We start from the raw sequence: 21422 nt of genomic DNA, 5'->3' as shown, positions 1-21422 counted from the left end.
AGCCTCCACTAACCCTTTCTACGCAGAAAAGGCCTGGCTTTCAAAATTATATATTTCTACTCACAGGTAAAACTGTCACAGATGCTTCTCAAGTGCCTGTATACCTGATGAAGAAATCATTCTTATTAAGGCCCTGATGAAGAAATACTAAGGCAAGGTCCAGGCCTTCAGTCCACTTGTAGAACTGGCACTAACATTTTCAAATTAAGACTTAACCATCCAAGATAAGAATACAACAGATGCTGCAAAGCAGTACATGACAAACTGTCAGATTAACTGTAGAGCCAATTACTGGTGCAAGAGAGGGTAGGACATTAATATTTATTGGGAGGAATAAGCCTACACACGATATCATTAAATCCGAAAAACACCTTCTTTGGGGACTTCCCTGGTGGTCCAGTGGTTAAGAATCCACCTTCCAATGCAGGGGACGCAGGTTCGATCCCTGGTCAGGGAACTAAGATCCCACGTGCCACGGGGCAACTAAGCCTGCACGCCGCAACTACTGAACCCACCCGCTCTGGAGCCCTCACACCACAACTAGAGAAGCCCGCATACCACAACAAAGATCCCACGTGCCGCAACTAAGACCCGATGCTGCCACATCAATCAATCAATCAATATTTAAAAAACCCAAACACCTACTTTTTTGAATTGCTATCTGCATTTAACCTGCCGAAGGTCACACACAGACAAGTAGGGAGCTGAAATTTTCAGCCAACATCTATCCATGTCCAGGTCCACGCCCTTCCACCTGGGGGTGCTTAGGCACGGTAGATATTGGAATTAGGTGGGTATGCCTGTATGTGAAGGTTTTTTGGTTCTTTATTTTTTTTAATAATAAAGGCACGCCAAAGCACAGATTATTAACAAAAACCTGAAACTGACAAAGCAGTAAATAAACCGACACAGCTGGAGCGGACAATCTGGGAAGATGAGCAGGTAGAGCTTAGATATTAACACGGCAGCCGGAAGAGCATATGCCCTTCAAGGTGGAAGGTGTCTTGAGAAGGACTTCACAGCAAGAGAGAAGGAAGCCTCACCCTAGGCTGTCCGGGGACAGCGGGGCACGACACTGGACGCTCGGGTGGAAAGGGAGCCTGAGGCCCATCCTGGTGAGGAAGAGGATGGGACGAGGACAGAGATCGATCAAGAAATGATGATATGTTTATGTATGACTGATTCACTTTGTTATAAAGCAGAAACTAACACACCATTGTAAAGCAATTATACCCCAATAAAGATGTTAAAAAAAAAAAAGAAATGATGAAGGGGCTTCCCTGGTGGCGCAGTGGTTGAGAGTCCGCCTGCCGATGCAGGGGACGTGGGTTCATGTCCCTGTCCGGGAGGATCCCACATGCCGCGGAGCGGCTGGGCCTGTGAGCCGTGGCCGCTGAGCCTGCGCGTCCGGAGCCTGTGCTCCGCGATGGGAGAGGCCACAACAGTGAGAGGCCCACGTACCGCAAAAAAAAAAAAAAGAAATGATGAAGACTAGCGCCAAAAAGAAGCAGGCAAAGATCAACCTGGGTCCCGGTTACGGAAAGCAATAGGACTGGAAGTCAATTTTTGTGGTTTAGTGATGATGATGTGAAGAACTTGAGATGATAAATAACTCGACAAAGACGCCCAGGACGCAGCTGGAAATGCGGCCTGGACTCCCCAGAACGCCCCTCCCTCCAGCCAGCCTTTCTTGGCAGGTCCGAGACTGATTAACTTCTCTCCTGTGAACCTCGACTGGTACAAGTCACACGCCATCCACGGGAAAGTGGAGAAGACAGTCACTGAAATCATGCTTGGATTTTATGTTTTAGATGAAGAACTGTACTTGATAAAGGAGGACAGGAGACAAGACAGAAAGCCTGCCTCAGGGGGAGACGGCTTTGGAATGCACAGAGATTAAACACCTCCCAGTGCCAAGGATAACACACCCAGCTACAGCAGGAGCAGAGGGGGCTGGGTGAGGAGGGGAGACCCACCCCGTGGGCAGAAGGAATGAGCAAAGCAGAGGCCTGGGGAGTCTGGAGAGCGAGTGACTAGGTACAGCTGCGAAAGTATGGCCTGGGGTGTGGGCGCAGGCAGGAGTTAAGGGCAATACTGTGGTCTCGTTGGACGCCCCAGGGCTGGTGCCACATCTCGGCTGTGAGTGTTGACTGCTGACAGCACACCGCTGCCCCCTTTTCTGAGGATCTGTCCTCTGTCCCCAGCAAACGATTGACTGACAGGGGGACAAAAGGCCTGGGATTACCCTGGAGAGCAATTCGAGCTCCAGAGCTCCCTGGGGGAGCAGCTGAGACCACAATTCCTGTTCCAGGCTCTGCTTCTAGGGAACCTGACCTAAGACAGGTCATTAGGTCAGCAGGGTCAACATATGGGTGATGGCAGAAGGTCACGGACGATCATGAGAAGCCCCTGAAGATTTTATTCAGGGGGGTCATGAGATGTGGAAGAGAGTCGCCGGGGAGGCAGCAGGGACGGGGTGGAGGGGGAGAGCCAGAGACTGGACTGGTCTCAGCAGCAGACCCTGTGCCCCAGCCCCCATGCTGTGGCCAGGCGGGCAGGAAGGGCTTCCAGCTGCAGAAGAGACAGGGCTTGAGGCAGGTCAGATATGGCAAGCAGGCAGGCGGGAGGAGAACTCAAGTGTCAGGGAGGTCACAAGGAGGACGTGTGCCCTTGCGGAGTCCCCAGTGCCAGTGGGCCATTAGGCTGATAAATGCCAGCTTGGAGCCCTGGGGAGGGATCTAAGCTGGAGTATCAGTCAGGGGTGCACTTGGTCGCACGTAACAGAAACCTGGGCACCAGCCGAGGCTTTCAGCCAACTGGGGGTGTCTTTTTTTTTTTTTTTCTTTTTTTTGGCCATGCCACGAGGCATGCGGGATCTTAGTTCCCCAACCAGGGATCAAACCTGTACCCCCTGCAGTGGATGTTTGAAGTCCTAACCACTAGACTGCCAGGGAATTCCCCAGGCGTGTGTTTTTCTTACAGAACAGGCGCAGTGGCTCTGCAAAGCTGTCCCTGTCCCTGGCTCCCACCAGCCTCTGCTCCAAACTCCAAGCAGGAAGGAGAAGAGGGATGAGCCAGAGAGGAAGGGGAAGCACCCCCATCAGGAAAGGAAAAACCTCCCCAGAAATCCCTGACAGGCTTCCAATTCTATCTTGTTAGCCAGAACTGCATCACGTGACTACCCCCAGCCGCAAAGTTGGCCAGGAGCTTTTCACAAATTGGGCAGGCTGCTTCCACACAAAATTAGGATTCTGCCAGTAATGAAGGAGGAGAGAGGGAATCTCTAAATCAGCAGTAGGGCCAGCCACAGCCGCGATAAGGGCCTGGGGCTGTTTAGATAAAGGAACAATTAAGGCTGTTCTAAAGAGATTAGATCTCCAAGGGGAAGAACAAAAGGCAGAGCCTTCTAGGGGTTGGAGAGGTGAGGAAGAAGCACAGGAGGTGCTGCTGGAAATCAGAAAAGGAAACCTCAAGTAAAATCTGTGACTCTGCTGTGACAGTTCCAAGCCTGGGTTCCATAACGCTCCGGAAATTCAACTATTTAAGAAAGGAGCACAACAGTTCCTAAAACAAAATGCATTTTGGATCGCTTTAACCTAAAAAAGTAATATGGGTGCCCCCACTGTACACAGAAAAAAGGGTGACTTCTAATTTCATCAGTTCCTCCAACATGCTCTGTGGGAATGCCAAGATGAAATGGATTCAGTCCCCGCTTTCTAGAAACCCGAGGTCCAGGGAAATGACAACAGGAACGTGACTCCAACTGCGTGGGGAGGGCTTCAGGAAAGGAGGCTGTTCACAAGTGTGGTGCCTGACATCCAGCGCAGACACAGGCACGGTGGCCTCCCCAAAGCCCACCCACAGGTACTATCACCAAAGCCACGGGGCTAGGGCCCAGAAGCTGGGAAGCAGTGGGTCAGAGTGAAGTTCTAAACTAAACTTTCTTCTGCCCCCAGCCAACAGGAAGGAGAAGTGGCGGGGGGAAGATGGTCTCGTTGGAAAAGTTCAAAAGCACACCAGCCAGGGCCTTATCTGGGGCTCACAGAGTCTTGGTGACCTGTGCTCCCTGTCCAACCAAGCTGACAGGCATCCTCATATAATCTAGGTGGCTAATTTCAAACCAGTTTCAGCCGTGGAACTCTTTTTGTGTTTCAAACAGGAACACTCGCTTAGAATCCTAACATATAACACAGATAAGAGGCATGGAGTTGATCGCTTGCAGGGTTCCTCTGCCTCGGCACTACTGACATTTGGGGCTGGGTAATTCCTCGTTGTAGGAGGCAGGGAGGCTGTCTTGTGCACTGTGGGATGTTTCACAGCATCCCTGGCCTCCGCCCACTAGATGCTGCTAGCATCTCTGGTCCTGCCCTCTCTCCCAGTTGTGACAACCAAAAATGTCTTCTGACCTTGCCAAACAAACCCTGGAGGACAAAATCGCCCCTGACTTTACCCATTGGGATAAAGTCACTATATATATTAAAATCTCAATACTGCTGTAGTTTTTAAAGGATTGCAGGTAATTAAACAATGCAAAAACTGAAAATCAAAGACTGTGGGCTGAAAATTGATGTTACTTGACCTTCGGTATCCAATCTTTTTCTAGATTTGGTTTGGGTTGCATAAGCTCAGAAAATCCTGATTCAGCAAGATACGTGGTCGTGTTCTCATGTGTACAATGGAACAGGAACCAACTGGCAGGCACAGCCCTGCATTCACACACCAGCCTGCTGAGGCGGGTTCACAGGCGTGCATGGGGGAGGAAGGACCGCTTTCACTCCTGGATCCATGCAACTCAAGCAGATCACCTTAACCATCTCAGTCCATGCCCACCGGCAAAGGGTGCAAACCTCTGCTATATGGGACCTTCCTATTTCTGCTGGGTAGGCAGTGTCTCATTTCTATTTTAGGAATGTGAGATTTCACCCATGATGTCAAAACCACAACAAAAGTGCTGGTGAGAGCACTGATGCTGAGATCACGCTCAGACATCTCCCCAAAGCTTCTTTGTTCAATTTAATTGATCAATGCCTCCACCCGTCTCAGCCTGCGGTTCTCCAACCTGACCACGCACAAGAACCACTTGCTGCTGTAACATCCCCAGAATTTCCCACCTGGCAGGACCAGGTGAGGACACCAGATGTGCATTTTAAGCACGTTCCCCCGAGTTCTGTGGGTATGGCCCTTTAGGAACCCTTGCTCTCCAGCAAGCTTCTCACAGCTGCGATTAACAACAGATTTCAGCCTAAAGATTTTCAAATCCTCCTGCAAACTGCACAAAATTATGAGGACCTGTCTTCTGAGAAAGCAAATAAAAGTGTTGCTCTGCGAATATGTAGTCTACACTCTACTAATTTTGACCACCTACCAAGATGCAAGCAACTGCAAGATGATTCTGAGGTATGCTTTTTAATCTACTTCTAATCAACCGGTATAGCTCCAATGCGGAGAATACATGATGACTATCATTCAATCGCCTGCTTTTTATATGTTTAAAATTGTTCAAGGCAATTAACTGAGCCCTCACAGTACGTAAACATTTTCCAAAATGAGAACATGCCCGGCAACTGCAGATGGTATTTCTCCAAGGTTTTACTGAAGTGACAAAAGATATTAACAGGACATCGACTGTTGCAGTGCCAAATCTGGAGCCCTCTCCCCGTCCCCCACTCTCCTCACTCGCCTCTTCTCTCTGCTTCAGCCTAGCAGGCCTCCTGCTCTTCCTCAAGGGGTGGGGAGGCCATCCCCACTTCCACTTCAGGGTCTTCACTGGTGGTTCCCTCTGCCCCTCTTCCAGAAGGCTCCCTCCCGCACCATTTTTATCCTGGTTTTTATTCAAAAGTTGCCTCCTTGGGCTTCCCTGGTGGCGCAGTGGTTGAGAGTCCACCTGCCGATGCAGGGACACGGGTTCGTGTCCCGGTCCGGAGGATCCCTCATGCCGCGGAGCGGCTGGGCCCGTGAGCCATGGCCGCTGAGCCTGTGCGTCCGGAGCCTGTGCTCCGCGACGGGAGAGGCCACAACAGCGAGAGGCCCGCATACCGCAAAATAAATAAATAAAGTCGCCTCCTTGATCACCCTCTGTAGCACTGCATTCTCACCCTAAGCCCTGTGATTCACTTTCCTGCTTTACTTTACCTCATACACTCATTACGACCCGTACGTATTTGCCTACTGTCTGCTCTCCCCCCTAAAACATAAGATTCCTAGACTGTCGGTGTTGTTCACTGCTGTAACCTCAGAACCTAAAACAGTGCCTAGCATGTAAAAGGCACTTAAATACTTGAACGAATGAACCAATGAATAAATGAATGCACTGGTCAGCAGCCTGGACCCAGATCCCCACAGAAAAGCTAACCCAAACTCAGCAAGATCCTAACAGGAGGCAGATGTGAAGACCAGACCCTTCTATGCGTCCAGATATCACAATCATTGGTTATTTGTACAGTCTCCAGGGCACACCTGGCATACAGAGAACAGGGACAGGAATCCTTTTTCAAACAAGCATCACTGCATGTGTATGGTGAGGAAGGGTGAGGAAGGGAGATAAATGATTGTCCCACTCACCACCAAGGAAATAAAAGAGCAACTGGAACAACACTTATATGTGGAATCTAAAAAAGTATAACTCGTAGAAACAGAGAGTAGAGTGGTAGTCAACAGGGGCCGGGGGGGGTGGGTGGGAGAAATGGGGAGGTGTCAGTGCCCAGTTATAAGAATAAGTTCTGGGGATCTAATGCACAGCATGGTGATTATAGTTAGTAATACTGTATTTGCATACTTGAAAGTTGCTAAGAGAATAGATCTTAAATGTTCTCACCACAAAAAAAAAAAAAAAAAAAAAACTATGTGAAGTAATGGATGTTTTAGCCAAGGCTATGGTGGTCATCATTTGGCAACATACGAGTGTATCAAGTCTACATGTTGTACAACTTAAATTCATACAATGTTATATGTCAATTATATCTCACTAAAGCTGAGGAAAAATCCAATAGAAATAAAAGAGAGACTGGATCTGTTTTGTTTTTCAAGAAAAGAGGGAGAAAATACTTAACTGTTTGGCTGTTGCCTGTGTCACGGTGGCCAAGTCACCTCTCTGAGGATGTCTGCTAACATGTAAGAAGCAGGTTGGGTGCTAATGAAGTTACACTCTGCCTGGGAAGCCTCTTTCGCAGGACAGCTGGAGGTCTATTCCCAACCAGGCAAATATGTGCATTGGAGTTGGTTGACCAGATACCCGGGGATGCAGCAGGAGCGACGCCTTCTGGGACAACAGTGGTGGCGACATCAACAGGGAGTTGGAGAAAGAACCTTCCTGTCAGGTGAAACCACACCGAGTGGTCTCTATCCTGTATTCTACAAAACCAGTTCTGAAGAGAGCTCAGTGTTGCTGCAAATGATTCAGCAGCAACCCTGGAAAGGCAGCCACTGAGAGCGCTGGCCTCTGATCCTACACTGGCCGCGGCACCATGATCTGGAGGCTTCTGGGTTTTAAAAACTTTATTTTTGGAAATAATCTCAAACTTACAGAGAGACTGCAAGAAAACTACAAAGAATTCCCCTCACCCAGACTACCCACTTGTTACCATTCTACCACATTTGCTTGGTGATTCTATTATATGATGCACACACCACTTTTTTTTTTTCTTGCGGTACACGGGCCTCTCACTGTTGTGGCCTCTCCCGCTGCGGAGCACAGGCTCCGGACGCGCAGGCTCAGCTGCCATGGCTCACGGGCCCAGCCGCTCCGTGGCATGTGGGATCCTCCCGGACCGGGGCACGAACCCGTGTCCCCTGCATCGGCAGGCGGACTCTCAAGCACTGTGCCACCAGGGAAGCCGATACTACTTTTTTAACCACTTGAAAGTAAGCTGAGGACACAATGACTTTCACCCCTAAATATTTTAGTATTTCCTAAAAACAAGGACATTCCCAGACACAACTGCAGTATTATGATAAAAATCAGGAAATTACTGTTACTTTAATACTGTTCTCTAATTTAAAGACCTCAGACAAATTTCTTTAGCAGTCCCAATAATGGCCTCAGAGCAAAAACAGGATCACATGTGGCATTCAGCTGTCATATCTTTTCAGCCTCCTCTGATCTGAAAGAGTTCCTTTATGTTTCATGACTTTGGCCTTTTTTGAAAAGTACAGGCTAACCGTTTTGTAGAATGTCCCTCAGTGGAGATTTGTCCGTTTCTTCATGATTCAAGTTACACATTTCCGGCAGGAATATCACAGAAGTGGTGCTCGTCCGTCTTGGTGCATTTTCTCAGGAGGCACCTGATGTTGCTTTGTCCCATTACTGGTGATGTTAAATCAATTGGTCAAAGTTGGGTAAGGCAGCGGGCTTCCCTGGTGGCGCAGCGGTTGAGAGCCCGCCTGCCGATGCAAGGGACATGGGTTCGTGCCCCGGTCCGGGAGGATCCCACATGCCGCGGAGCGGCTGGGCCCGTGAGCCATGGCCGCTGAGCCTGCGCGTCTGGAGCCTGTGCTCTGCAACGGGAGAGGCCACAACAGTGAGAGGCCCGCGTACTGCAAAAAAAAAACAAAAAACAAAAAAAACGGATTCTGGCTCCACTATTAACGGCAACTTGCTTCATGTTTCTGAGCTTCTGTTTCCTCCTCTATGAAATGGAAATAAAAGTAGCATCTACTTCATAGTGTTGCTATGAACATGAGATGCCTAATACATGAAAGTGCTTAGACGTGTCCCAGGCACGGAAGAGGTACTCAGGCATTGGTGGCTGTCTTCCATCAAGGGCGTGCTTCAAGCCTGCACTACCGTCGGCTGGCAGTGTGACCATGACCTTTCACCTCTCTTGGTCCCAGATGTCTCATCTGCAAAATGTTGGTGGCACCTGTGTAATTGCTTCGCGGTATTGTTGGGATAGTAAACTGGAGAAGTTCTGCACGCAGGTAAGATTTCAATTTGTTCTTAGTGGCCCCTTCTTTTTCCATTACAGTCAACAGCGTGGTAAAGGTCTCTTTTCCTGAGAGAGGATGCTGAGTGCTGGACACAGTGCTCAGGCCCAGCCTAGGCATCCACTGGTCACCATGTTGGACTCAATGCAAGTAACCAGGGCACCCAGGGAGATGCACTTCTTGGATCCTCCCTGGGCTCGTGAATGAGTCCAGAGCCTGGTTTTCTGTCTCTCCTTTTCTCAATTAGGGAAACAGTTGAGCACTGTGTGTTCTTTTTCAGGTCTCCACAAGCCCTGGGGGTGGGGGGAGGAGAAGAGAGGAGACAGGAAGAAACTCTCCCTGTAAAACTTGGCTTTGACAGAATAGCTTCCAGTTGCCTTGAAATCCAATCTTCTTTTGAACTTGAATTTGCCATCGGTCACATTCTTGGAAGGCAATGAGCTCCAGCCCCAGTCCTGACAGTTGGGAGGGATAATACCTTTCCAAGAACCCCACTCCTGGTGTGGTAGAAGCTGACCGCCAGCTAACGCTTCTTCTCACCTGCTCAGGGAGAGTGGAATGTCATGGACTTCAGCTCTGAGAGACCCTACAGACATCCTATGATCTGGTTCAGGAGAGAAAGTGCTCTCTTTCTACCTCCTGTTCTAGAACTGAGGGATAGTTTGATATCTCTTTTATACACTGTTATTGAATTCTCAAATGCTTGGCTTCCCCACTGCAACCAACAAAACTTGACTTCAGGCTGGCATTCACTAACTCATGAATTAATTAATTCAACAAATGTGTATTCAGTACCTACCATGGGTTCTAGGCATTTGAAGAACAGTGGACAAAATGAACAAAACACCTGCTCTCCGTGAAGTTCACCCCCAACACTTAGTCAACCAGCAAAAATCACGACTGAAATCTGTCAGAGAGAAAGACTTGGACCACAAGTCAGAAGATCCAGGTCTGAGAGAGAGAGAGAGCTTTACCATGTAAAAGACGTCTGACACCAGACGTCTGACACTTAGGTTCCCCGAGCCTCAATTTCTCATCTATAATGGGCATTGTATGGCCTGCTCATCCCCTGTCCTTGCAATGATAAAATGAAGGGAAATAAGTGAACTCATTTTGTATGCTGCAACATTGCATGCCAACTGGTCCAGTACAGATCTACCATGCCAACGCAAACTTTTTATTTGGTTACGGAAGGAACGTTTCTTGAGCACCTACTACGTACCCTGCATTTGGAATACAAGGATGAAGAAGATACGGCCCCTGCCTTCCAGTAGAGGAGACACACACAAAGCAGTTGGTTATACAGCTGTGTGATGAAAGCAGTGATGAAGCCATCCAAGAGAACCATGGGAGAGTAGAGGAGGGGGTCTAGCCCCATCCTCGGGTGACGAGGATGATGGGACACTTGAGCTGAATCTTAAACGACACATTGGAGGTAGCCAGATGAAGAGAGTGGGAGGGGAGGGGGATATGCTTCGTAAAAAGGTGTTGAGAACAGAAGAATGGAAACCAATGACAGCTCAGTCCTGTGGTTCTCAGGCATTGAGTATTGACAGGAAGTGATGGAAGAACAGCTGGCTACAGGAATGAGCTTCTGGAAGGCCTTGTCTACCATGGTGATGTGTTGGGGTATATTCTCGAAACAGCAGGGAAACATTAAAAGGCTTTGAGCAAGGACGTCAAAGCATCAGCTCTAGGTTTTAGTTACTGGTAGTTGTGTGACAGATTGGCTGAAGGGGCACCTGCAGAGGTTGTGCGACAAGAATATTGCTGTAGGGCTTCCCTGGTGGCGCAGTGGTTGAGAGTCCGCCTGCCGATGCAGGGGACACGGGTTCGTGCCCCGGTCCGGGAAGATCCCACATGCCGCGGAGCGGCTGGGCCCGTGAGCCATGGCCGCTGAGCCTGCGCGTCCGGAGCCTGTGCTCCGCAACGGGAGAGGCCACAACAGTGAGAGGCCCGCGTACCGCAAAAAAAAAAAAAAAAAAAAAAAAAAAAAAGCTGTGTAAGGCAAGTTTAACTACTGTCAAGTTACTCTTTTCCCTTTGTAATTAATAAGTAACTTGATGGGAGATACTTAGAGACTAAGTAATTACCCTGTTCCTCATCCAATCTACTGGTTTCAGCACCCAGGATAAGGATACAATTCTGTGTGAGGTCAAGCAAGGTCAAAGTTCAGGAAAAAAATCCAGGGCTGGTTGAAGCAGTAGCTGATGAGCAAGAAGTAGCATTGAGACGCCTCTACCAGACTTAATTCAGATAACCACAAGGTGTGTTCACTCTTTGCTATTAAGAAAAAAACACCTCTAGATTTGCTTTGGAGAGTATACCATGAGTGCCTATGACTGTGCTATTTTCTCTTACGTTGAGTCATGCCTGCTGGACACAGCCGTTCATTTACAAGTGTCCAGTGGCAACACCCAGGTTCAGAGGGCTGACAGCTACCCATCCTCCTGTGGAGGCCTGGTTCTCCAGGGGCAATGCTGAGGGGTCAGCTCGGTGATTTCTGGTCCGCTGTGGCATGGCACAGGGAGCTATATTCAAAAACAAAACTCCAACTCTCCCTTGCCTTATATTAAAGCACAATCAGGTTTAGGAACTCCGAGTTGGATTATTCAAGAAACGTTAAAAAACAACAACAACAACAACTCTGTTATCGCAAAGTTAGAAACTTCAGAGAGAACATTTTGAAATCACACACCGGTCGTTACACTACAGTGCAGTGATATCCACTGCTAACATTCTGGTCTATATTCCATCTGCCTTTCCTCGTGGCGTATGTATATTTTATCAGGTTTGGGATCATATTACCTATACTAGCCCTCTTCAGGCTGGGTCCACTGGAGATTAAGCCCTACAGAAAAGGATTTGAGTGTCTATTTTCTTTCAAGATTTTTTTTTTTTTTGACGTGGACCATTTTTAAAGTCTTCATTGAATTTGTTACAATATTACTTCTGTTTTACGTTTTGGTTTTCCAGCTGCGAGACATGTGGGATCCTAGCTCCCTGACCAGGGATCAAACCCTCACCCACTGCCCTGGAAGGTGTGAAGTCTTAACCACTAGACCGCCAGGGAAGTCCCTGAGTGTCTATTTTCTTAATTCTCCCAAGGATGGTATATAACTAGAATCACTCCAGAAGCACAGGTGAGAAGTTCATTCATAGTATACAATGGTGACCTTAGCGCATTAGGGCTTAATTCTCTTGTAGAGCCCCAGCTGGGGAGGGCTGGTCTGTACTGCTGTATAATTTCCTTTGTTCACCTAATAATCCTTTAAACAGACATTTAATAAGCATACACCAAGCACTGGGAATATAAAGAAAACTAAGACACAGCCTTTCTCTTGAAATGAAAAACCCAGCTAGGGAAAGCAAAAAATAGTTAACTACTCAAAATGCCAAATAACAGAGGAACCTGGAGAGCCCCGGGCCAAGGGACCACTAGCTCCATCAGACGAAATCAAGGAGGCCTCCCTGAGGACATGATGTGTAAACGGATCTTTGAGGGATAGGCAAGACCTCAGAGACAGAAAGAAGAGAGAGCAGGCACTCTGGATGGAAGGAAGGACATGTCAAGATGCCCAGAGAGGGCTGCTCAGGCCAGGTCACAGGGGACCTGGGGGGAAGTGGCAGAAGATGTGACAAAGAAGGAACCAGGCCCTCCCAACTGGCCCCAGAGGAGGAAGCGGCCTTAAGTGGTTCTTAAGCAGGGGGGCGGAGAGCTCACACTGGGATGTAGGAGGCGACGGACGGAGCGGTCAAGGGGCTGCTGTGACCACCGCAGCCAGGGGTGATGGGGCAGCTGAGCCAGAGCAGGGACGGCGAGATGGGGGCCGACAAGAGTGGTGGAGGAAGAAGAGGCCACGGAACTTGGTGACTGAGCTGGCAGGGGCTGTTCTTGTCGCACCCAGCCAGCCGAGATCCGGCCTGCATAACAAATTCAGGCCGCTAACAGGAGAAAAAGAAGAAAAAGAATAGCAAAGTATGCAAGAAGGCTCCACCAGCTGCCACCATCCCACCAGCCGCTGAGCTGATTGCCCGGCGGAGGTGTGGGCACCCATCAAAGAGGAGGAGGCCAGAGGGAATAAGACAGGACACTGGGATAAACTGAGGAAACTGCCCAGAGAACCGCCTGTCCTCCTTGGGCCCCACCAAGCTCTAACGAAACACCTTACGTAACAGCTCTCTGGCGGTGGGCCTCCACGTGACAGCAAATTAGACGAGCAGAATATGCCACAGCAGAGCACGTCTGTGGCAACCTCATGAGTGCCATAGATAAAGCCAAATCTAGAAGCTGCCTTTTTAACGGGAGATTTCCCTCTTAATCTAAAGGAAATACAAGGAGTCAGGCTGAATAAAGAATACTTAACAGGAGAAAGTGAAAGTCAGTAGAATGAACAGTTAACAAAAGCAACTCCGGGACCCAACAGAAACAAGCTCCAAAATGGCGACCTTCCCCCAAACAGGAGCATAAAGGGAAACACCAGGTAGATGATGGAAAAGTGAGTGTGCAAATTCTAAAATAACCAAGACCCCACCCCAGAAAGAAAGGGTGAGGATATGGCTTCTTAAGGTTTGGGATTATGAAGAGACATCCCCAAACAGGACCTTAGCAATAGTCCTCAGGGAGCAGCTGGCTGGTCAATGGGGAAGGGAAGGTGGAGGATTCGATAGGCAGTTGATACACTAATCCGGTACAGTGGTCCCTCAGTATCCAGAGGAAATTGGTTCCCGGACCCCCCCTTGGATACCATATCCATGGATGCTCAAGTCCCTTATGTTAAACGGTGCAGTATTTGCATATAACCTATGCACATCCTCCCGTATACTTTATTTATTTTTCTTTTTTTTTGCGGTACGCGGGCCTCTCACTGTTGTGGCCTCTCCTGTTGCGGAGCACAGGCTCCGGACGCGCAGGCCCAGCGGCCATGGCTCACGGGCCCAGCCGCTCCGTGGCATGCAGGATCTTCCCGGACCGGGACACGAACCCGTGTCCCCTGCATTGGCAGGCGGTCTCCCAACCACTGCGCCACTGGGGAAGCCCCCCTCCCGTATACTTTAAATCATCTCTAGATTACTTATAATACCTAATACAATGTAAATGCTATGTATGTAGCTGACACTATGCGGCAAACTCAAGCGTTGTTTTTCGGAACTTTCAAGAAAGTTTCCGTTTTGAGTATTTCTGAGCCACGGTTGGTTGATACGGAGGGCTGGCTGTATTCAATAACCCTCTTTGTTCTACTGGAACAGAAGAACCATACTAGTCATGTAAAACCCCAAATCCATTACCAGAAAGTGGTAATGACCCCAGAAAAGGAACTGGAGGGACAGCGACAGGGAACAACCTGGAGGCTGACAGGCCCTGGCAGTTGAGAGACTTGAAAGAGAGGGAGCAAACACAGGAGACAAAGGAAAGTTTTGTTTGGGTCGCTTTAAGCCCAGAATAAGTTAAGCATGTTTGAGTTCCTAAAACTGACAACATGTATTTAGGTCTGTAAGAGGCATGGTTAAAACATACAGTTGCCTTTCACACCCCAATCACATGTCCCTTTTACTCTCTGCTCCAAAAATTTGGGAAACCAGCACTTGGGCAAGCTCCCAACCAGGCATACTGTCATTCACGTAACCCCGTTTTTAAACAGGCAGGGAGTACGTGCCTGGGGGTAGAGCAAGAAGCAACACAGAAACAGCCTCTTCTAAAAGCTCTCATCTCATTTTCAAAATCAGACAAGTAGATCTAACACCAATGTAATTATTTTCCTCATTTTTCTTTTTAACTCACTCTACATTGGACATGAGGGCAGTGTCAGGAGGTATTTTACATTTGGAGGACGTGTGTATGTGTGTGTTTGGGAGGGGCTTAGAAAAGGCTCACCCCCACCCCAGGAAAAGAATGGGTAGGACTTGCTGGGGGTGGGGAGACAGGTGCCGCCTGAGCAGGGACAGTAGGCACTGAGGGGAGTTTCTGAAGGTCTAGCCCCAGAGGGAACAACGTACCCAGAGGCTGGGAAAGGAAGCAGGTCATGCCATGGTGGGTTGGAATTTTATCCTAAGATAAAAGAAGCAACTGGGGGTTGGGGTGTGGATTTGAACTGGAATTGGAGTTTGAGGCAGGACTGGAGATGGGGAAGTCCTTTTGTGAGGCAGGACCAGTGAGGAGGCTGTCGTGGAGACCCAGCAGAGTGACAATGCTGTGCCTGGAAACGCAGGAACCTGGACCAGGGAACAGAGCTGCCTCAGCCACCTCAGATCATCCTCTTAGGAGCCCTTCTGAGGGGTGGGGTAGGAATGTCCTGTACACTGCAAAGACAGGGATGCATTTGCCTCATCTGCGCCCTCCAGGCCAGACTGCCTGAGTCTGGATCCCGGCTCTGTTCCCTCGAGTTTCTTAGTTTCTTAACCTCCCTGAGCCTCAATATCCTCATCTGTAAAATGGGGATAATAATGGTACCAAACTCATATGGCTTTTGTGAAAATTAAAAGAACATATATATATATATATATATATATACACACACACACACACATATACGTAACATGTCTAAAACAGGTAAGGACAAAGTGAGTCAGTAGAGCATTTATCTTTGTTTCTGTCCTATGTTTTGTAGCATGTGGGTTTGTTGGGGGGGGTGCTTATAAGATTTTCAAAAAGAGCCACCCTCTGCTAACCACAAAACACTCTTAGATTCCCATGACCCTCGATTCACTTGGCAGATAACTGAACCCCACCACTGTTAGCTCTGACTGTCCTGTTTATCACCACAGATCTCCTCAACATTTACAGGAGGCGAAGACACCATAGTCACGTGTGGCTGCTGAGTAATTCAGACATGGCCAGACCACATTGAGATGTGCGCTAATAAAAGTATAAGATACACACAAGGCTTTGAAGACTTAGTTTGACCAGAAGAATGTAAAATAGCTCAATAACAATTTTTATATTGATTTCATAATATATTATACATATTGGGTTAACTAAAATATATTATTAAAATTAAGTCACCTTTTTTTTTTAAATTCCTTCCTTCTAACTCCTTGGATTTATTTTAATTGCTGTGTTCCTAACTTCTTCCTAATTTAGCTGACTAGCTCATTAGTTTTTGACTATTTTCTTGCTAATATGAGTAATTAAGACTGTGTATTTCTCTTTAAATACTGATTTAGTTGCATCCCACAAGCCTTACGTGTACAATTCATTCTACAAGTTTTTTTTTTTTTTTGCGGTAAGCGGGCCTCTCACTGTTGTGGCCTCTCTCGCTGCAGAGCACAGGCTCCGGACGCGCAGGCTCAGCGGCCATGGCCCACGGGCCCAGCCGCTCCGCAGCATGTGGGATCCTCCCGGACCAGGGCACGAACCCGTGTCCCCTGCATCGGCAGGCGGACTCTCAACCACTGCGCCACCAGGGAAGCCCCATTCTACAAGTTTTGATTTATATATTTTCATTGTTATTACTTCTTTATCTTTCAAATTCAAAATTTTTAATTTTTAAAATTATATTCTTAAATTGATACATAATTTAGTTTCACTGTGTTCAGAGAACTTGGTCAATACGATACCGATTATTTTAAATGTTAGGACTTACTTTATGACCTGGTATATGTTCGATTTTTGTAAACATATAATCTTCACTTGCTGGAACTATGTTTTCTATTTAATCAGTTTGATCAAGCTTATTAATTGTGTTGCTTGTTGAATCAATCCCTTATTGGAAAAAAAAAATCCCTTACTCGTTTTTAGTAAGCTTGTTCTATCAATTACGGAAAGAGATATGCTAAAATCTCTCACTATTACGGCAGGTTTGTCAACTTTTTCTGTCATTCTGTCACTTTTTACTTTATACAGTTTGAAGCTGTGTCATTAGGTTAGAAGAATAAGCATAAGAGTTAGAAGGTTTTTTTTTATCTTCCTGGGAAACTGAAACTTTGATCCACCGGTTTCCTTTTAATTTTTTAAATGTAGCTACTAGAAAAATTTTAATTATATACATGGCTTGGGTTATATTTCCGTTGGACAGAGCTGGTCTAGAGGAAGAATAAGCAAGGAAACCAGCTACCAAATCCTGGGCGACTAAGGACTTGACTGCAGAAAATGACAAGCAAAGAGAGGAGAGTACTGGCAGCCCTGTAAAAGTACCACAACTCTGTTCTCCTCTCTTGCTGCTGAAGTCTAGATTGGAAATGAGAACAAGACGCTTGTGAAAAGCAGAAAGGAGTTGATGAACTCAATACATATAAGCCTTTAATTATGAAAATGACACCTAGTCTTAAAGGCAGACTTCATGTTCAAAACACAACCTACTATTCCATCAAAACAAATTTGTTATTTGTATCACTTTTTCCCTGTTTAAATTAATCAAATCATACCACCTGATTCTGAACTATTAATTCCAGATATTTAAAACTGGAAAAGGGGAAGAATTCATGGGTATAAGGCGTTGATGAACCATCCAGTAACTTAATCCTGGATGTTCTTCCACACTCTAAAGGGGGAACAAAAATGTCTTGCTGAGTTTGGAAAATCTGTTGAACAGTAGTATACTTATGCCTACTTTCCTAGTATGTATGCTCTACTTAGAAAAACAAAGAAAAAGCTGTCCAGGTAAGGAAAGCCTGGTAGCGTCCTTGTAGCCCTCCAACCTCGTTTTTCTCCCGCTCCCCTATCCCTCTTCCTCACTCCCCCTCTGCACGTGTGCTCAAGCTGGGTCTCTCTCCCCGGACAGCCTGCGTGTCACCAACCACAGTCATGCAGTCATGGCTCCCTCCCACACTAGGCCATTGATTCACCCACTTCTGGATGCCTTTGCTAACTTATACCCCTCATACCGATCCAGCCCTTGCTTCTCCTTCCTCAGCAGTTAGGGAAGTTCGTTCCATCATTAATGTGTGTATACTCCCAGTTGCTTTAATTCTGCCCAGGCTTCCCAGCTAGACCAAAAACATAGAGCATGCTCTCTGGGAGTGTCTCCACAGGCAGTTCAGATTAAATCGCTTCTCAGGAACTAGCAAGGTGTGGAAAGTGAGGTTTGACCCTCTTCCAAGACTAGCCCTTCCACCCTCAGCACCTGGATGACTCACACAGAGGACCCAGAACCTTTTTTACTGTCCCATTCACCTCCCAAGAGCCAACCTGCTAGATAAACTCCTGCCAAACAGACCAGCAGGGAAAGCAGGGAAGGACTGAAGGAGACACATCAAAGAACAAAGGGTTTGTTCTTATCCTGTCTTGAATATAGTCTTAAAATTCAATACTACTACTCAGCCATAAAAAAGAACGAAATAATGCCATTTGCAGCAACATGGATAGACCTAGAGATTGTCATACTAAGTGAAGTCAGACAAATATCATATAATATCACTTATATGTGGAATCTAAAAAAATGGTACAAATGAACTTATTTACAAAACAGAAATAGAGTCACAGATGTAGAAAAGAAACTTATGGTTACTAAAGGGGGTGGGGGGAGGGATAAACTGGGAGATTGGGATTGACATATACACGCTACCGTATATACACCAGATAACTAATAGGGACCTACTGTATAGCACAGTGAACTCTACTCAGTACTCTGTAATAACCTATATGGGAAAAGAATCTAAAAAAGTGTGGATATATGTACATGTATAACTGATACACTTTGCTGTACAGCAGAAATTAACACAACATTGTACATCAACTATACTCCAATAAAAATTAAATTACAAAAATTCAATACTAATCTATTGTGGTAATATGAAACAATTTGGCAGTCTGTGCCAAAATTATAAGTATTTTCAAAATAGGTAGTCATAAATGTGCATTTTTAGAATTTCTGCCTGTTGGCCCTCTCCGTCTTCTACAAACACCTTCGTGCCTTCCCACCTCACCCATTTCTTTTCTCGCCTAGAGGAAGACACAGCTACTAATCGTAACCAAGGTTCATTTTATCTTACAGAAACAGCGGCACTCAGACAACGGACAGACACATGAAAAGGCTAATGACATTCCAGTCACAGGGCTCTGCCAATTCACATCAGTCTCTCCTTGTCCCAGCACTGACTGGAATTTAGGTGATCCCCTGCTCTACGACTAGAAATTTAAGACATTCTTCTAAACCATCAAGCTTTCAGGATTATGTGAGTGAAACCACAACCCATCCTGACAGTTTTGAGTTTGTGCCCCTTCACTCAACAGACAGGATTCCTCTTCCAGGTTCAGGATAGCGCAACTCTTCTGTGGAAGAGCATTACCAAGAGAAGGGCTCCGCTTAACACCAGAGGGCAGGAGATGCGTCTCCTTTCTCTTTGTAATCCCAACACCCAGCATGGTGCGTGGCCTAATGAGCAGGCAACCCGAGGGTGCCAGATGAAGGGTAGCAGGTAAAACCATTTTCCCTTTTAAATGAACAATACCTAATGAAGCAACGTCGTAAACATGAATTAAGACATGAGGACATAAATTTGTCTTTCAAGTCAGCTAATGATTCTGCAGGACCCTCTTCATTGGTCAACACATTTTGCAGTCAGAACCACAGAACCAGGGGCCTGAAAGGGGCCTTGGCCATCAGCAGGTCAAACCTCCCAGTACAGATCAGGAGATGGAGTCCTACAGGGGGATCAGTGTCCGCCAAGGTCACCCACCTGATGTGGGGTTGGGCAGGACCCCTCGCCTCTTCCTATTCGAAGATGCTCCCCGAAAATCTTGCATTACTTACACACTAAAGGCTCATATGAATGCCATTGCTTACAATTCAGGAGAAACCAAAGGTCACCAAAACGTGTCTCTTCCGCAGGGCTGGCCGCATTGAGGAAGCAGGGAAGATCACTGGCGAATTTCTACCTGCAGACACCGCACGCTTTCCCGATGGATGCAAAGGTCAGTTTCCAGAGCTGCTAGTCATAGGGTCCCCCAATTCTGTCCCGGGAAAATGAGTCAACTCTGCTCTCCTGGGCTCGGAAGCTTCCAGCAATGAATTAAACCCCAAGTCGATGTGAAAGACTGAGGGGAAAGGGACACCGCGCCTGGACCCCACGTCCCGGTCGTTCACCCCTCCGCCTCCACCGCGTCCACACTTGCGCGGGCCGCGGCGCCTCCCGCCGGTCCACTCCGCGCGAGGCCACGACTCCCAGCCTGCGCCCCCGCCAGGCGCGTTTTGGGGAACCGTGCCCTGGGCGCTGCCCGCGGGGGTTTGGGCGGAGTCTCCGGGCCCAGCCACGCGGGGGCAGGGACGGATCTGAGCCGCCGCCCCCTGCCCGCGGGCCCCGCTACGCAGAGGAGGGGGCTGCGCCACGTACCTCGACCGGCAGGTGCCGCCGCCGCCGCCGCCGCCGCCTTGGTCCGCGGCTGTAGGGGACGCCGCTCCGCGCCGCCCTCCGCCTTCGTCCGCATATTAGGGAGCGGGCGCCAGCCTGCCACCAGTCCTGGGCCCGGCGCCCCGGCCCGCCCCCTGCGCCGCGCTAGCGCCCATTCAGTCCTGGACCGTCCGCTCCCCAGCTCAGATGCGGAGGAGGGGCGTGGGGCGGGGCCTGGAGTCACGAGGACACGAGAACCAATCGGAGCGCGCGAGGGCCCCAGAGGCTGCCCTGCTCCACCGATGCTCAATCCTCCACCCTGCGGGCTTAGGGGAACTGGCCACCCCCAGCCAGACGCCCGTAGCTGGAAACGCGCTTGGCTGTGTGCTGGCCCGGGTGAGGGTCCCGGGCACCCACCGCCCTCTGGATCTCTGCGTGCGGTTAGATGGCGAAGGAACAAAAGGTGTTTATAGGCTGGTTATAGGCTTTTACTGCACAGAGGACTCGTAGATGCGGAGCCGCTGAATGAAGGGGCTTTATGTAGTCACGTGCTTTATTCTCTAGGACGGACCCGCAGGCAATACTGGTTTGGAGTTCCTGGAGCCCTCGACACAATGAGAGCAGCCTGAGTGTGTCTGGGCATTTGCCGAACAGCTTTCTGTTGTTCCACGTATCAGAAAAAATCGAGGGAGCACTAGTTTCACAGATGGGTAATTAAGACCCAGAGAGCAGAAGTGAGTCACCCTAAATCATTAGGGCATTTAGTGGCAGAGCCAGGATCAGAACCTGTGCTTGGAGCTCCCATTTCCATAACTCCGGAGTCCCCCTCAATTCTGGAGCGGAAGTGTCATACAATTTTTAAAAGTGTGAATATTAGTGAATCCCCAAATTCAGGAATTAAGAGGACTTGAAAGCACGGATATGTTATTTCTTTAACACAGGCAGGTGTGTATAATGCGCCTGGTACATTGCTGTGCCGTAGGACTTGTTGACTCTTCAGTAAAGTCAGTGAAGTTGATCTGCTCTCATAATTTCCTTTCGGGTTGGTGAGCACAGAGCATCGCAGTCATGTGCCTGTGATACCGGTTCCAGTTCCCGTTTGAAAAAGAAGATCCTAGACAAGGAGCAAAATATATTTGCGTGCACCGAGAGTCCTGTCACTCTTTTTGTTCAACAGCTTGCACACGGTTTGTATAGCTCCAGACTCTCTTTGGAGCTGTCTGTGTTCTTCC

General features: G+C 48.1%; 1 protein-coding gene across 2 annotated transcripts in view; it reads right to left on the bottom strand.

Moving 5' to 3' along the window:
* Positions 1–20405, bottom strand: part of ST3GAL5 (ST3 beta-galactoside alpha-2,3-sialyltransferase 5) — a 50399-nt gene extending 29994 nt beyond the window's left edge. Inside the window, exon 1 of one of the 2 annotated variants that reach the window (XM_079941041.1) lies at positions 20194–20405. In XM_079941041.1, the coding sequence (XP_079797167.1) occupies positions 20194–20287 (94 nt within the window). In that variant the 5' untranslated portion in view covers positions 20288–20405. The other variant, XM_079941042.1, reaches the window with a different exon arrangement.
* Positions 20406–21422: the final 1017 nt, after the last annotated feature.

The sequence above is a fragment of the Stenella coeruleoalba genome (assembly GCF_951394435.1).
Source record: "Stenella coeruleoalba genome assembly, chromosome: 13".
Classification (NCBI taxonomy): Eukaryota; Metazoa; Chordata; class Mammalia; order Artiodactyla; family Delphinidae; genus Stenella; species Stenella coeruleoalba.
The sequence above is the reverse complement of the archived record's forward strand: the minus strand, read 5'-3'. Positions and strand labels throughout refer to the sequence as shown.